A 17,700-nucleotide genomic window follows, 5' to 3' on the forward strand; every position below is an offset into this window, starting at 1 on the left:
AGTACGTTCCAAAAGTCGCTGGAAAACGAGGGTAAATACGCGTCGCCGCGTATACATATCCGGAACAAGGCAGAATGCCCATAGATCGAAAGGCAGAGAAAGAAAGAGCGAGCGTGTGCTCGTGTAGGAAGGGGTAGATGAGGCACGCTGTGATATCCTCAGTAATTTATGGTGAAGGACTCGAGGACGAGAAGAAGATAGAAAGAAAGAAAGACAATATCAACTGCGCTACACGTTTGAACGAGAGAGAAGTCGACGCACAACGCACGACACATAGAGAAAGTGGAAGGATAGAGGCAGATAGACCATGAACAGAACACACACAGCTTGTTGGCACTCGAAGAAGAGACGAGGAGAAAGACGAAGAAGAGGAAGAGGAAGCGAAGAGGGGGTTAGAGAGGAAGGAAGAGGGAGCAGGTGGCAAGATAGGGTATACACCAGTGGATTAAGGCGCGGAGCGGCGAGTCAAAGAGATTTTCTCCCCATCCCGTCTCGGCGGGGGCCCCTCGGCCTAACAAGGGCTGAAATATGACTGCCGCAGCCCTACCTCGCCTCGCCTTAGCCTGCCACGTCTTTGGCCGCCGTGCGCCTTTCGAACGAACCATGGAAAAGCGAATGAGATATCCGTTGCCGACTAATTTATCGGTTGCTCTTCCCTTTTGCTTCTCAGCGAGACTGGGATCAACGCACTTCCCTTGAACTTTCTCGATTTGCGTGAAACCCTTTGGCCTACTTTGCACACCAACCCTTTAGACGTCTCTTAGTAATGAAAAAAAAATTGGATATTAATTGTGCCATATTTCTTCGATCGACTTCTTGGTATTAATAAATGATCTGAATATACGCGGTTATTCGTAGTAATTTACGTCTACACGTCAGTCAAGTGACTGTCAGAATGATATCTACCATCTATATTATGAATAATGTTTATCTATTTACCATAAATAATAATAATATGATGATTCTAAAATACAATACGATGCAATACCACTGTTCTATTCAACTGCTCATTCGCGATTGCATTTTTATCTATTCGCGATCGGAGCTACACGCTAATTATCGAGTTCCGCGAAATTCGATTGTAACGATTAATTATATTTTGAAAACGATATCGAACGAAGAAATCTTTGGATTTATCGCGAAAATACGTCGCTCTTCTTTTTATCCCTTTCCGGAATAACTCGGTACTATTCCGGTTGTGATCGCTATCGCGAACAGCGCAGATTCGAAAGATGCAAGGATATCAGTGCAATTAAGGGATTGTGCAAGACATTTAGGTTCGTTTAATGGCGCGGCCGTTTGAAGCTGATGGAGTAAATGGAGGGTGTTCAAGAAAAAATACAGCGTACAGCGGTTTAATGATACGCGATAGTCAACAGAGCAGGTGGTGCTCTGTAAATGTACGCTTATAAGTTAGAGTTTAAGGAGAAAGAGACTTTTTTGTTCAGACATATTAGAGAGCTGCGTGTTCGTTACGGAATTTTTTTTTGTTGTGAAAATGTTTACAATTCTGTAGAAACGGTGGGTTATAGAGAGATCTTTACTCGTTGAATGTAAAATGAAGTAAACGAAACTGTACTTAATAATAAAGTAACAATAACAGTTTTCAAAAAGTTTCGTGTGACTCTCAATAATTGGCACCAAACTGTTATTTCTTAATTATACTATGCTATTGTAGATATCACATGCATAATACACATTCTTGCTACATGCAGCCAAGTTTCTTCATGGCACCACCGTGCATTGTATAATTAATTTATTCGTATATTCTCCGAATTGCTCTTTATTCGCTATCGATATTGTGGCGTAAATATTCGCTTGGTCTTCGATCACACAAATTCTTGTTACCACAATAAGTACGTAGTATATTTGTGTGTAATAAATGGGGATACATAATTATATATATAATTAAGTAAAGCAAAAATCTAAAGAAAAATAGATTCGTAAAGAACAATTCTACATTCTCAATCGTATTAAGTTCTTCTGAATGGATGAAGACGAAACGATTCCTCTAAAGTATCCAGCGCCATCCGCGATTTCGTGGCAGTTGAAAAATGTGCCAAAGAAATCGCGCGAAATTACAAGCTGCGATCGCAGTATTTTTCTACGGGACGCAATGCCGATGATTACTTTGTACGCAATGACCACTCGGTGCGCTTTAAAGCCGCAATTTGCACGAGCCGCAGCTCAAAGGGTATTTCATGCTGCGAAACCGCAGCGGCTGTCGCGATTTCCGGCCGCAGGAAATTGCCGAAATTACCAAAATCTCAACAACGTCCCGAGAAGGACGAAATATAAAGCGTTCACAGAATTGTCCTCCTTTCTTCTCTTTCTCTCTCTCATTCCAGATGAGATCTGTATGTTAAGCAGACAGTCTTTGAGTCGCTCACGATTTTCGATGCGTTTCTCTAACGCGCTTCATGGTTCATTATGCCGCGTAATCGCGAGGACATTTATATTCTACGAAGATTTCTCTGTGCTATTGTGCCATCGACCTAGATGTACTAATTGGCTTAGCTCGTGATTCGATCGATTGTCTTCTCCTTTTTGGAGATGTATACTCAGCTTCTCGATCCTTTGAGCAACATCGATAATTAAGTCTCCGATACATAAACCAGAGTGATACTAGTCTATAAGATTGCATCTTTAATTTAGGAAATACAGAAATAGGAATTATATGCTTTCGACAAGAATAATAAAATACTTTTAGGAAACTCTTATTGAACCTTAGTAATTGGAAGGTTTCACTGTGAATGTTATTGTGTTGCAGGAAAATAATGAATTATCTTATCTCTTCTTTTCTACGATAATACATATCTGATTCTACATGGAGATTTTTTTAATGTCTCCCCTTCTATCTCTATGCACTTGTTACTTCCGTATCATAGAATTCCCGATTGTATTCTAATTATTTCACTAATACATATGTCGTCTTTTCTGACACAATTCTTCTACGTTGCTGATTATGAAAAAGTACATTACGCCGTTAGGGTGCCCTCAAACTATCAAAATATATCGCTAATATTTCAAAGTTTTCAACTAAAAGGATCAATACGTATCGTCGATACAACCGTCAATACTGTACATAATTGTCGATATTGTATCAATAATATAAATATAATATGAATTCCCCTTTACATCATCGAGAAAATTCTTACTTCCTCAACATGATGCCTTCACATCCCACACTAGTGTTCCATCCGCTTGCCAAAAATCAAGATAAGGTTCATAAAAATATAAAGACTATGGTGCACAGAAGAAACCTATCGGGTACTAATAGTGTGCAAAGTAATCGGGAGCGTGTGGTGATTGCACGGTGGTCGTGACTGTCGGTTACGGTGGTAGAGGATGGTGGTGGCATTGGTGGCGCTGGCTCGGCCACTGCTAGCGGTGCTAGTGGCCGTGATGGCAATGGTAGCGGTGGTCCATCGGAGTAAATATATTGGATGGTGGTAGGATTGGTGGCGGTGTCTTCCGCTCTCTACTTGAGCCGCGTGCCCGCTCGCTCGTTCACGCCCGAGGTGCGCCTTTGATGTGCCGCCTACACCGCGTTCTTGCTAACTCTCGCGCCGCCAACCGCGCCGGATTCTGTTTTTCTTCCCTGGCAAAAATCTTCCACCGTCTTCCTCTTCGTTTCTCATCCACTTTCCACAATTCCTTCTCCCTTCCTCTTTATACCAGTTGGCGGCAAGCCTAGCGTATATACACGTTCGCACTCTTACATCCTTTTGCTCGTCTCTGCCCCTTCCTCCAACTCGGTCTTCTTGCTTTTTCTGTCGTTATTCCTCCGGCCGGTTGCTCGTAGCCGGTAATAAACGAGAGTCGGAAAAATCGCGAACAGAAGGAGAACCGTCCGACGACGATGGCCTTGATTCGGAGGCGAAACGGAGGATCGATTATCGCCGGTCGTTTGAGGAATCGACCGCAGCGGAAATGACGTTTTTGCGAACGCGGGACCTTCTCTTTCCTCGAGTAGTACGTACATAGGCTTCTCTTCGCGTTTGCGTGCGAATACCAGGCGGATTTGAAATCAAAACTCCCCTAAGAAGAATTGCCTTTGAAGTTTATTCTACGAAGAAATTCAATTTCAATTTGGATATTAATTTAAATTTAGACTTTAGATAAAAATTTTATTACTATTCTTGATAAGTAAGATTCGTTACGTATAATAAAGTTGTTTGGCACGACCAATTGTTACCAAGAAGAGTACCAATTGTTACGAAATTGTTCGATATTGACTTCTGCATGTTTCTTCGATCGTTTTATTCGTATTAATAAACGAGATACGTACTAATATATAGTCATTCATAAATATCTTCGTACATCTGAAGAACAAAAAAAAAAAAAAAAATAAAAATTTTCGCGATAAAATTAGTTGAATTCATTATTTGTACGTTCTACATTGTAGATCTTGTACATCGTATATCTTCGCAGTGAAATTTGTTTAAATGTATTTTATCCCTGGTGTTCTTCTCGCTTCTCTTTCTTATTTGTATCTCTTCAAATACCTTTTTTTCTTTGAATACTTTATTCGTACGGAGCACGAAATATACAGAAGGTAATAAAATTATACTAAATCAAACATTTAAACTCCATCCGTATTTTAATAGTGTCTATTAAATTCTACCGTCTCAAGTTATACAGACTCGACATCCTACTTGAATTGCTATCCTTAGGAAGAATAATAAAAATAGCCCTGTTATAAGATATACGAAGACTTTCCTGACTTACCGTGCCGTAATTTAAATCCTACTGAAAAATGGACAGCACGTCAGTTTCCCAACGTCGTGTTACGAAAACGACGTGGAACAAAGAGGCATCGAACGTGGCCGTGAGGCGAGTTAGATGAAATCGAACCCAACGTAGTAGCAGTTGCGTAGGCCAATCATTTTACGGGGGCTTATTTCGATGACCTATCTTTCTCCTTGTTTTGTGTTCTCTCTCCGTTCCCCCGCTCACGGGCATTCTTCACGCGTGCTCGGTCCGCACGCGGATCCTTTTGCTGCATCCTTACGCTTTCCGGAAGCCCCTACAAACTTCGGCGCACTTCAAAGGTTCTCTTGGCGTTGATCAGCGCTCCGCCGTACAAATCGATAATGCGATTCATAGTTGCTCCGTGACGAAGTTTCGCTGTAGCCTTTTGTAACGTGGACACAGAGCCTCCGGGGACCTGATAGTCCTGCCTGTTCGACTTTACCGCTCTCCAAAAACGAAATTCTTATTTGATTCGCGTAGATCGACCTATATCACCCAACTACATATATTGTACGTAAATAGGAGCGTTGTGAAATTATATATCTTAGTCTGGATGCCGATTTATTTAGAGGATTTTTCGTTTTTATTGATTCGTGGCTAAATTTTTGAGAGAATGGTTATCCAAAATTGTAGAGTTCATTTCGCTTCGCATGATGTTTTCTTTAAAAGATCTTAGCATAGAATGTTAAGCACTTTGTGCTTTTAATAAGTTTGTGGTTAAATTTTCAATATTTCTGTATAATTAATTACAAGTGTCCTACGATGTTCCAATTATTTCCAAAATTTTTCGTTCGCCCTTACTCAAAGAGTGATAAACAATTTGTCGAATTTCGAAGTGAATCTTCGCCTCGATTTAGCAGGTTCATCGTCACAGAGAAGCAGAAGCGATTCTCCAGAGCTGCATCGAGTCAAAGGGCTTTTGAGGGGGCGCCTCAACAAATTTGCAAACGGTTAGCGAGGGCACGCGTATTTATTCAACCGTTCGTCTCTTTTTACTTCCTCAAAGACAGCGTCACTACCGCTTTTCTGACCAGTCGCTTCCTTTGATTCTTTCTATCGGTTCCCTTTTCCTTCTTTGTTCGCTACTCGTCTCCTTCTTGCCGCTTCCCTCTTACTCCCCTCTTAGGGTCATTTCCTCTCTATTTCGATCATTTTTTGTTCTATTTGTTTATTTAACCGTTTTTTATCGTTTGTCATATATCTGTAACCTTCTTTGTATGTAGTGACGAATATAAGTATCGGTACAGACCAAAGTTTCCCATAAAATACTGTACATACCTATAGAACATATAATTCTTCACGCAAATTTTTTCTAACATTATTGTACATATATATACTTCTCTAAAGATGATATAAATTTTTTGTCATTCCTCTAAAACATTTATTATATATATCACTGTTTTTCCATTACAATAAAAAGTAAAGGACTTCGTTCTCTACGTTAGCCCTTTGTGTCTATTTTTTTGGTTAACGATTCGATCGACTGAAATATACATACTGTTGCTCTTTTTCTAGTTTCAAGTTAATCCTTCTGATTTAGTACTCCTTGATTTTTATCTTTTTATGACTTTTATCTTTGCCTTCTATCATCTATCCACTATCCCTCTTCTTTATTCTGTCAAACCTTCAACCTGTTACATCCTGTATCTTCTTCGACCCTTATCAAATCCACGAATCCTCCACCTAATCCTTTTTCTTTTCTGTATCTCCCAATCCTCAGCATCTTCTGTCAAACCTTCAATCCTTTACCCTCTATCAGCCTCCCTTTCTCCCTCATTAAATTCACCAATTCTGAATCTCACCTTCGTCTCTCATCCATTCCTGCCTCATCAAACTTTCACTTTCTGAATTCACCTTTTCCATATCCACATACACATCCTATCTTTCACTCTTCCTTTTCCTAATTTTCCTTTCTCCTTAAAACCTATTTAGTTTCATCCTCGAGAAATCTTTATTATCCTCGGCAAAGCTTTATTCGAGGAGCAATATGTACATGTGTGCATCAATCCAATGAACCTCGAGAAAACCGTACTGTTTATGGGATGTCCTAATATTTACCATCCCCTTGCTTCCAAGTGTATCAAATCTCTTTGTCCTTCGATGGGCCCGTCACTGTGCACCACCGTCTACCACCCCCGCCCTATCTTAACTCTCTTTCTTCGTCCATTCGTGGCCCGCTCGTTGTTCGTACACCCGTGTATATCGGTCTGTGGCGCACAGTCGGTTCACCGAGTACGCGGAACAAAGAGGAACAGAGGCGAACAAGAAGGACAGAGAAGGAGGAGCGTTTGATCTCACCGCCAAGGCAGATCGGCAAAAGGCCTTTTTCTGCGGGCCCCGAGAGAGCTTCAAGCCGACCTCAAAGACTTGACTGATGACTTGCGGCCACGACGACTCTGCGCGCATGGCTCTGGTCCCGCGAACCAGCGCTGGGACAAACCGACAGTTCAAGGGAGAAGAGGAGAGGAACATGTCGAGAAAGACGAACGAATGCAGCAAATAAGTAGAGGAGGATGGTCCGCATACGGCTTGCTATTCTAGCGACGGACGCCGATTTCCTGCGAACGACGCGTGCCTACTCGCGTGTCCAACGAAGATTTGGGATTCCCTCGCTGGACACGGAACTCCGATGCTCCGACTCCAAGACTGGATTACCCTCGCATCGATCCAACCATGCTCGAATCGTGCTTCGTTGGTTTCACGGTTTACGTTTCAGGTGATTGTAATGAAGTTCGTTCGGTGAGATTAAATTTTTGAAGGTTATTGGTGAGACGAATTTGTCGAGAAAAAGTAGTATTTTCTTTTAGAGGTGCTTTGGGTTAGGTTCGTGAAAATATAAAAATATTTATCGTATTAGGAGGATTTGAGAAATGGAGTGAAATTTTACGAAGACGGGAATATTAAAAAAAAAAAAAAAAAAAAAAAATAAATTGGGAGTTTACTAGATGAACACCCTTCTTCAATTATAGTTACTACGGTACATTTCTGAACAAGTTTACGATTTGAATTAAGAATTAAATTTAGGAGCAACATTTTTCATATGAATACAAATCAATCTTAATCAAAACCATCCCCAAAAATTACCAAGTCATCCATAAAACAAATATACATCATCAAAACAACCTATATATATATATAAGTATAGCTATATAGCACCAAGCAAATATATATCAACCGCAGGATCGACGTATCCTACCAGGAAGCAAGACCCGCGATTTCATCCTGGCGTCATTGTCCCGGCTACCATGGTGCTTACATAACGAACCGAGAACCATCAATTACGTCTTGCATAAAGCGGCGCTCGCCACGCAACAGCACTCTGCTCCGAGTCCGGTGACGCGAATAAATCGTCTATTGGCCCAGAAAAATCCGTCCGTGTCACACTTTTCATCGTCCAACCGGAAACCGGAACCCTCTGTGTTCCACTCGATCCACAGAATGATTAGCCGAAAATTTTACATTGACTGTCAATAGGTCAGTAACAATACCAAAAGGAATAAGTAGCCACAGTGTATATTTTTGTTTACTATAATATGATAATACGTGATGATCTAGATTTTATATGAATAGTAAACGAGACGTATTAAACGTTGTTTGTAAAATATGCTATGTAAGTTAATTAAGATTTGTAAAGCATAATGGTGATATGGAAAATACAATAGAACAATCTGTTCAGTAGTCCAAAAAGAAGATATGAAATTTTAAAAAATTCGAATTCTTTTCACTGAAAAATTCATCTTTAATTTGTCATATCTACTGCTTCATTTTAATTCGTTGATCTACCAGATTATTTTTTAATTAGTCACAGATATACCGTGATAGTTTGTATGTAAATAGAACTGATAAACTGTAAACAGAACTCATTAACGTCCATATAATTACTATTTATACGATGTCCATTCGGTTTTCTCATTATCTATTACATTAAGTTTACATAATAAGTACTCATGTTCAAATAAGCAGATTCAATTGGTAAAAGCTCAGTTAACCGGATATTAACTAACATCTGGTTCGTATGAATGAAATTCTACCGTGCAAATATTTTCCAAATTTCCCTCTAAACGTAACCCAGAACCTTTTAACACCGTTCTCTTCATAAACTTGATCAACCAGTCAAAAATTGATAGTTGATAGGGTAGTAATGGTATCTAGCAGACAGAGTACCTGTAGTGTATGATCTCAGGGCACGTGATCATTGGAAAACGAAGCACGAGCGAGCAACTAACAAGGAAGAGACGACAGAAAGGAAGAAAGAGAAAGGCGGAAAGGAAAAAAGAGAAAGGGAGCATCGGGGGCTAGTCAGGTCAGCGTCGCCGACGGCTGGCTGGGCTGTGGGGTATACGAGGAAGAGGAGCGTTGTTCTTGGGCCCGCCGTTCGGAGGGGATGGCTCGGAGGAGAGAGACTGTCGGCTCCTTTGAAGTCGGTCGGTACCGTGTGTAATTAGGCCGCCGCTCCCCACCCCGCCCTCAGCCTCTGATCTCGCCGCGCTGTGTCGCTAATTGCTCACCGCCCCACGGCAGAAGCGTCGTCGTTGTCGTCATCGTTATCCTCGTCCAATTCTACGTCAGGTACCAACGTCGTTGTCGTCATTGCCGCCGCCGTCGCTGTCGCCGTCGTCGTTGAGGAAGAGTCGTCATGGGGTCGTTGTTGATTCGGGTTTGTCGAGTCCTCTTAAAGTGTAACGAACTAGACAACCTGCCCCGTCTAAACTAAACATCAACGTGGACGTGTGCTAATTCCTAGCCAGGGGCTACACACCAGGTAGATCTCGAGTTGGACGAGCTTCGGTAGCCAAGCATAAACGATGCGATCCAGAAGGTTTCTCATTGCCCCAGGACCACGTTCTATGTGTCTCTATAGGAAGGGGTGCTATATAGAACCGTGTTAAGGAGAAAACCGTGGAAAGTTTGGAAGTTGTATTTGAGAAGTGGTATTGAGGGTTTGCTTTCTGGCATTGAGTTTTCAATTTTAATGAAGTTTTTAGTGCGATGTCTTAAACTCTTGTATACTTTGTTCTTTGTTTACTTTTGTAGTTATCTTAGGAGACTTCCGCTTTTCGCTGACGTAACTGTAGTTTCATTAGGGGTTGAACGATATACGTTGGTACTGAATAACGTCGAAACACATGCTATACTTTTTCAAGGTTTTATGGATTTGTACCCCGGAAGCCTTAATTTTCATAATCGACATTTTATTGGTAATTGAGTTTAATTCAATATTTGTTTCTTTAGTTCGAAGTTATTTTAGTTTCGTAACATTTTTACAATGGATCCGTTTATACGAATCTGCTAGGAGTCAAGTAATTTATGTACCTGATAAGAACTCGTCGTAGGAATTCTTGTTCGAGTAAACCGTTTCAATCAACAAGTAGGAACCAGAAGTTCATTTAGTCAGACACTAACTTAAATTTCCTTTACATAGATAGAGCTCATATAAACAAGGTTCTAATACAAATTACTCAATTTTTTAAAAATCTCTTTTTATTTCCTTTTTTCCATTTATTTCCTTACTATTTTTACTCGTTTCTTTTTCTACCTTTTTTCAAGTATTAAATACAAAATCCTCTTGTTTGGAAACAACCTGCGCAATTCTCGTTAAGCATACAGTTAGAATTCTTTGCGAGCCTATCTAACACCACTGCTCCCATTTTTGACGTTCACATTCCGGCTGCAGCAATCTGCCGGCTTGGAAAAACGTGCGACCGCTAATTCACCGTCTTACAACTAGACAATGACTCGGTATTCAGGACATTCCGGACATTCGGTTGAACGTGGAACGACACGCGGAACCAGTGAGAGTTTGTTGCGAAAACCGGAGATGTTTTAAACTCAATAAGTTATGGCAAGCAATCGAACAATATGAATATATCTACTGAGAATGAGAGTATTACGAGTTTCGCAGACCACAAGTTAATTCTTCGGTAGGAGTAAAGCTCGAGGAGAGAGAACGGTTTCTGTCGAGAATATAATCGAATGAATTAATCAGTGATTCATACGATTACAATCGCGAGACTGTAATTTGTTTCGTCGGTGTTCTTTAATTTGAAACATAGTAATGGAAGCAGATCTAGATAACGGAGGTATACGCTGATGTAATGAGTTAAAAACGCACCTTTACGTAATTAAGATCGGTAATTATTGCTATGAAATGTAATAAGCCTACGTAATTTATAATAATATTCTTCTTTTAATATTTTCCACTTTTCTTACATTACTGGCAATAAAATCATATTAAGTATACTATGTGTCTTAACCAAATATATTTGAACTATTAAAAATTTGATCGATAAATCATTCAATAACAAAGTGTCTTGGACGTTGTATTTTTTTATAAATGTCAGATAGAAAAATCCGAAACGACAGCTTTTACGGCCTTTTTTTAGGCAGATTGATGGTTTGTTTTCATCTTTATGGAACTTCCTGACAGAAAAAATATTCCATACTGTGTGTTGGAAGAATATCCTAACAAAAATAAAAAAGTTATAAAATTCAACCGCTATGAAATAAACGAACTATCCGATAAATAGGAAATAATCATAGGTAACGGTTAATATTACACTGAAGACTAATTACTAGAAACTTCGGTTAAACAATATAATTATTTCTATGCAAACAACGAAAATGACAGATCTATTCGATCGATCCATGACATTAAAAAAAATTGAAAGTTTATTTTTAGTTGCTACTGTAGGATTTTGGAATACTCCTAACAGTACAAATATTGTTATAACTATGCTATTCGATAATACGTGCTATTATATAATCCTTATACCATAGGTTATATTGTAAGTTTAAATTTCTTATTGAGATACCTTAGAGTTTCATTTAACTTAACCCATTCCCATTTCAGTGTAACGGCTGATAAAGCAATCAATATCAGTCAAGGGTTAACAAAATAGTCACCGGAATTTCTTTGATCGACTAAAATTTTCAAATCAGACTCTTATTGTTAGAAAATCAATTCAAAGTAGGAACACTTCTCGACAATTCACCAAAACGTACAAAACGCTACAACAACGATGGAGCATCTTTCTGTGAGCTAACCGAAAAGACACACAGAGATTCAACCGCAAATCTAACCGAAAATCCAGCTTTGGCGAATCGAAACAAAACGTTCCGACGCAAATGCAGTGGAAAGGCGAATAGATAAGAGATAGAAGGGCTTAACGAGCGGAGGAAACGAGAAAGCAGTCGCAATGGGCGAGTCGGAGAAAGGGGAGAATCGATGCAAAGACTATGCATGGCGCGCGAGATCACAAACGGAATCTCGATGTAAACATGCTTAAATTGTAATCTCTGCCTTTCGGCTCTTTCTCTCGTCGGAGTTGTACTTGTTGCACGTCTACCCTTTGATGTCGGTCATGCACTGCTCGAAATCAATTTAGACTCATTAACGGGGCTTGAACACAGTGCCAAAGGATATCCGAGCAAACATTGCGTGCCATTAACCTTGCCTCCTTTAGCAGGTGCCGCGGAGTCCTCCTTCTCGACTTCCTTTTGTTTTTCGCGAGCGTTTTCGATCCCCTATTTTGGGAGACACGCGTTGCGTACCAACCAGACTACAGATTCTCTTTTTCAGGTATCTTGGATACGATGCAGTGGGAATTTCGTCGATTTGAGATCGATTGGAAAGATCATGGCTAGAGCGCGGATTTTTATGCACATGTGGAGAATTGAAAAGTGTAATTATTAGAGTGCAGATTTTTATGAATTTATGAAAAATCTAAAGGCGCAAAAATGCACAGAATACACATAAAATGCAAGAATACAGAAAATGTAGAAAATAGAGAACTCGTTATAATATTTAACAGTTAAAATGATTTCTGCTTGGATTCTATTTCCTTGAGAATGTTTATAAAAATATTAGTATAAATATTCTCAATTTGGTAATGACACACAGGGATGCGTATGATATACAAAAGCATATAAAATAAGATATAGTAATCGATACAGCGAGGATCGCATAAAATTTAGGGGTGAGTTTTTAAAGTTTAATGTCTTTCGGGTAATTTTTAAACGATTAACGACGAACGATGTTTCGGATTTTTCGCTTTAAACGAACGATCTTCTTTTAAAGACGGGTCAAAGATCTGAAGATTAGACTTCAAAGCTCGGTAAGAAATTCTTTTACCGGATGACGCATGTTTTCTCGTTCAAAGCAGATTTTTCTGTTCATTGAACGAGTGTTCGAAACTTGATACTGAGCAGACGATTTCCCTTGAGATCAAATAACCCGACGTGCTTTAGTAGCGCAATCATTAAAACGAAAATTTGCCGATTTTGGAACCATTGGTAACAGAGAAGAACGACTTAATGACAATTTAAATATAAATAGTTATAAAATTCCATTATCAAGATTACTTTTCCTAATACAAGTAAAAAGTTCAAAATATATAGATAGAGAATTTTAAATCAAACCAGCGGTCCTCTTGCGCACAATTTAACTAGTATCATTGGTGAAATCTTCAGCACTAAATTTTCTAATTTGCAAGTCTCCTGATTACCATATTTGACACATAATTACAACAATACAAACTCCAACATGTACCAGCTCAATCCCCTAATATTATTGTCCCATAAATTACGTGTGCACGAGAACTCAGTTCTCTAAACAACCAGGGACGAACCATTCCTCAAGTTGCGACCTCTATCCATTTAATCCTCCCGAGAAGATTTCACGGAAGTAGCAAAGTTCTCTCCTCAAGTCGACAGCCACGTTCGCAATAAATTACAATGTCTTGCCCCTTTGAGGCGCAACGAAATGTCACGAGCATCGGACGGCTCGTGGAATCTGAACGTAATTAATCGAGGGATAAAAAAGAAAGAAAGCGGAGAGGACGGTAGAGTTTTGGCGCCACGTATCCAATGGCGCAACCAAAGACACCAGCGTGCATCCCATGGGTATGGACAAAGAACAGCCATAAATTTAGGCGAGTCGTTCGTTCTCGCGGTTTGTCGCATGCGTCTCGATTCGCGAGCGTGATTTATTATGTGTTCGAGGATCGCGTGCGGTCTCGTTCCAGACGCATGTGCCGCCCCCGGTTGGAACTTCGACGTCGGACTCGAGGAAGTCCAACAATCTCGACGGCTCTTTGCTCTTAAATCTAGCGGAAGAAATTTCAGCGTGTTCTGAATTTAATTAGCCTGCTGCGAAGATATCTTATATCTCTGGCTACCGTGGTCTCAACATTCTGCTCTTATTCTGTTTGACAATTGAGTCTGCCAGAGGCCAAACTGATCAGCTATAAATTTTAAACCAGTAAAGTGTATACCAAACATATTGAAGTGGAAGATATACGAAAAGACATATAATGGACAGAGAAATCCAAGCTTTTATCCATTGTTTTATTCAGAAAAAAGTGCATTGTTGTCAATTTATAACATTTCTAGTTTGGTTGATAAATTTTAAATTTTGAGCGCTGGAAAGATTTAGAGGTGAATGAGGTGGATTTTAAAAAGTGGAACAATCTTTCCATTGGTGTCAGAGATCAAGTTAACCAATACCACTGCTATACATTTTACTATTTTATTTTTTTTATCACAACACTACGTATATTTATACAAATTTATGTTTTAATGTATTACGTAATTTAAGAAACTTGTTTTATCTACTAAATGATTGTATCATGACAAGCACTTTAATTCGCACATTTTACATATTTTTCCATATTACTACATGATTATCAATTGTATCAGTGCTCTGAAATAATATATTGTATCCTTTAAAAAGGACAGTATCATTAAACATTTAATGCTAATATAAATAATTAAAGGAATTATTATTATTATATTAAAACTACAATAAGATTAAAACCACGGACCTCTTAAGTTCCCAACACAGCAGTACTTTGTTATTTTAAACATCATTCACAAGAAATTGTGTCAGAAACATGGAACTCGATCCGATTAAGTGATACACGTAACAGTGGCAACTTCAAACAGATTGCAACCGAAAAGAAAGCAAAAAAGAAAAAGAAAGGAAAAAGATAGGGATTGCGGGGGCGGTCGAAACAAAGGAGAAGTATCTAGAGGATTAGGGGCACGCTGGCAAAAGTCAAATAAACCCTGGATGGCCGGAAATTTCGTGAAAGCAAGAGGTTCAAAAGCTTTTGTTAAATCGTACTTAAAAGTTAAAACTCGAAAGCGTAGGTAACTGACCTGACCAGACGTCGGAGCAGGTTGGGGGTGTACAATGGAGGGAGAAGTATAACAGGGGACCGTGAAAGCTGGAGATGATCAAAGAGCGTTAGAAGAAAATCGGGTTGTCTTGCCGCTACCCGTTTTACGCTTACACATACACATCAACCTTTTCGTTGGCATAAAATAGAAACAGCATGGGAATCTACTGGTTCTTAACAACGCGCATTGCTCTTCATCACTCTCTCCCGTTTTTTGATTTGTTTATGTATTCATGGACTTTATAACATTCGTTGATTACATGTCATTTATATGGTTTTTGCTTTACTTTGAATATATAATATGTTTTTGCATATTATGCGCATTTTATAGAAATTTGTTTTCTTTCAATTTCACATAAGTGTATAAATGATCATAGCTTAATTATAAACAAGATTATCTTTTTCAACTCTTTTATTGCATGTACGAGAAAATCTATATATAAACGTAACGTCACGTAATGTAACGTATGATTATTAAGCATAAAACAGGTTGCTTATGGTTTTTTGTGTCGTATTTATTATCACGAATGTATCTAATCTAGATGACAAGAATGACAAGATGCCGTATTATTATTCCGTACCGATGAATTTTTTTAAGATATTTTAGTATTAGAATTATCGTTAATATTTTCAGATTGTTCCACGTTTCTGTTACAATGAAAATCTTTGCAAAGAGTTTTACTTCTCTTTCTCGTTAACTATAAAGAAGTTCCACGGACGTTTCATCAAATACTTACAGTAAGAAATAACAGTTAACTCTTGATCCTACAATACAATATCTTTATACGATTAAAAAAAAACGTATTACTCCAAAAACACAACGAACTGTCAAAAGAAAACGTCTTACGCTTCTCAAACTTACGCTTCTTAAAAGCACCAAGAGAAAGCTTTAAACTCACCTGCAGCTCCATTCTCATCTTCTCGTTGCTCAGTTCCGGGTGTTCGCCGATCGTCAGTACTCCAATGCCACTCAGGAAGCTTCCCAGAGTAAACCAACTTCAACTTCCCGATCACCCTTCGATCATCTTCACCCTCTGCATCTCTCCTCGTGACAATGCTTCACAAGCCAAAAACACCACGATAATTCGTCATACTGTCATCAACGTGACAAAAACCTCGATTCCTCTCTATAATAATCGATGTCCGACGTGACATTCGACACGAGTCAATGTATATCCGCTCGATGATATGTTCCATGCGAAAGAATACTGTTGGAAAAGATGAAAGAAAAAACTTGCTCGTTTTCTGTCGAAGCGGAGTGCAAAGACCACGTGGTGACAGAACGCGTGAAAATGCTCGGTCCGGCTCGAACCGGTCTGCTCGATACACGTCCTCGTTGACGGTTCGCGGCGAACTGCCGCCACTTTTCGCTTCACACGCTTCCTCTTCTCTTCTCCTTCTTCGTTCCTTCCTGCGGGCCGAGCCCTTCTTCCGAGTCACGAGGAGAGTCGGTGCGCGCACGTGCCGGCCACGGCCGAGGAACAGCGACCGACACCTCCTCTTCTTCGCGCTTCACCCTTTCTCTCGTTCGCCGTTTGCCTCTCTTCTTGTTCGTCGGCCGCTTTGTTGCTGCCGGCCTCTTCTTGCTCTTTTGCCGCTTGTTTGTTGTGGGTGTTTTCTTTGACGGCTGCGTCCGCGCCGCTCTTTTTCAGACCCGGAAGACCACAGCCCGGGGGAAGATTAATTGACGGGGGATTTTTAGGGGAGGAACCTTCTGTCCCTTTTCGTCTATCCTTACGTCTCTTTTTATCCCCTGATCCTTCGCGTCGCCACCTCTATTGTACTCTTTATTCCTCAGATTTCACCTCCGCGCTTTCCACTAAACGGGAATTTGATCGACAGCACACATGGGGGATGTATGATGACACTATTATTCCTCACAATGTCATAGGATTTTGGTGACAATTTACGGTTATCTTGAAATAACTTTTAGTATATTTTTGTTAATTTCTATTGGTGGGAGATATTATTTGGTAAGTAGATTTTTGGAGATTCTTCTTCTGTATTTTACAATATTTCCAGAGGGTGGTTCGTTCATTTGTAGATATGTACTATGAATTATTCTGGGAAATTTTGTTTCATGTAACTTATTAATGAATATTATATATAATGCTGTCTACTACGTGTTAATAATTTTTATTGTTTCATACCACAGTGTACATAATTTGCTCCCTTTAAAGTTTCAAAATTCCTTTCGTAAAAAATTCTGTTCTTCCGCAACCTTCGATACTCTCAATCTTCCTGGATACTTTCTTTCCAAGAGTTGCCAATTTTATTTTTCTAAATATACCTGTTATGACACTATTTACTCTTTAACGGATAAATTTAAGTCTACTTCGGTTTACTGTTGTTCGGATAACACATACGAAGGTGGCTCTCGTGAGCTGGAAGATCGAAAGATCCACGCGGTATCTAATTGTAAGATTCAAGGACTTCACGTGACTCTCAGGTACGGGTATACTACTCCGAATGGTTGGAGGTTCCTTGCACCATCGGAGCTTGGCACTGACTGACAATCGGGCCAGGTTAAACCGCGCGAAGTAACCAGACAACAGTGTCGGTGCGGAAGGGCAGGGGAAGGCATCGAGTCACAGAGAATCGGTTGGAGAGGGATAAGGGAGGGGCGATGGAGACGATTTCACTTGGAGGGTTGTTTTGATTAGGAAATTTCGCTATGGTAATTGTTGTCCTTAGAATAGTATAGATTCGTCGTTAGAATTTAACTACGCAGACAAGCAGTAGCTTTGAATGCTCGTAAACATTTTGC

At 39.6% G+C, this 17,700-nt stretch overlaps 1 protein-coding gene across 1 annotated transcript in view; it reads right to left on the minus strand.

The window, feature by feature from the left end:
* LOC132910481 (palmitoleoyl-protein carboxylesterase NOTUM) overlaps window positions 1-17,429 on the minus strand; it is a 32,795-nt gene extending 15,366 nt beyond the window's left edge. The window contains exon 1 of the mRNA XM_060966216.1: window positions 15,833-17,429. Within this exon, the coding sequence (XP_060822199.1) occupies window positions 15,833-15,850 (18 nt within the window). The 5' untranslated portion in view covers window positions 15,851-17,429. The remainder of the gene's footprint in view (window positions 1-15,832) is intronic.
* Window positions 17,430-17,700: the final 271 nt, after the last annotated feature.

This window comes from Bombus pascuorum, chromosome 9, assembly GCF_905332965.1.
Source record: "Bombus pascuorum chromosome 9, iyBomPasc1.1, whole genome shotgun sequence".
NCBI lineage: Eukaryota > Metazoa > Arthropoda > Insecta > Hymenoptera > Apidae > Bombus > Bombus pascuorum.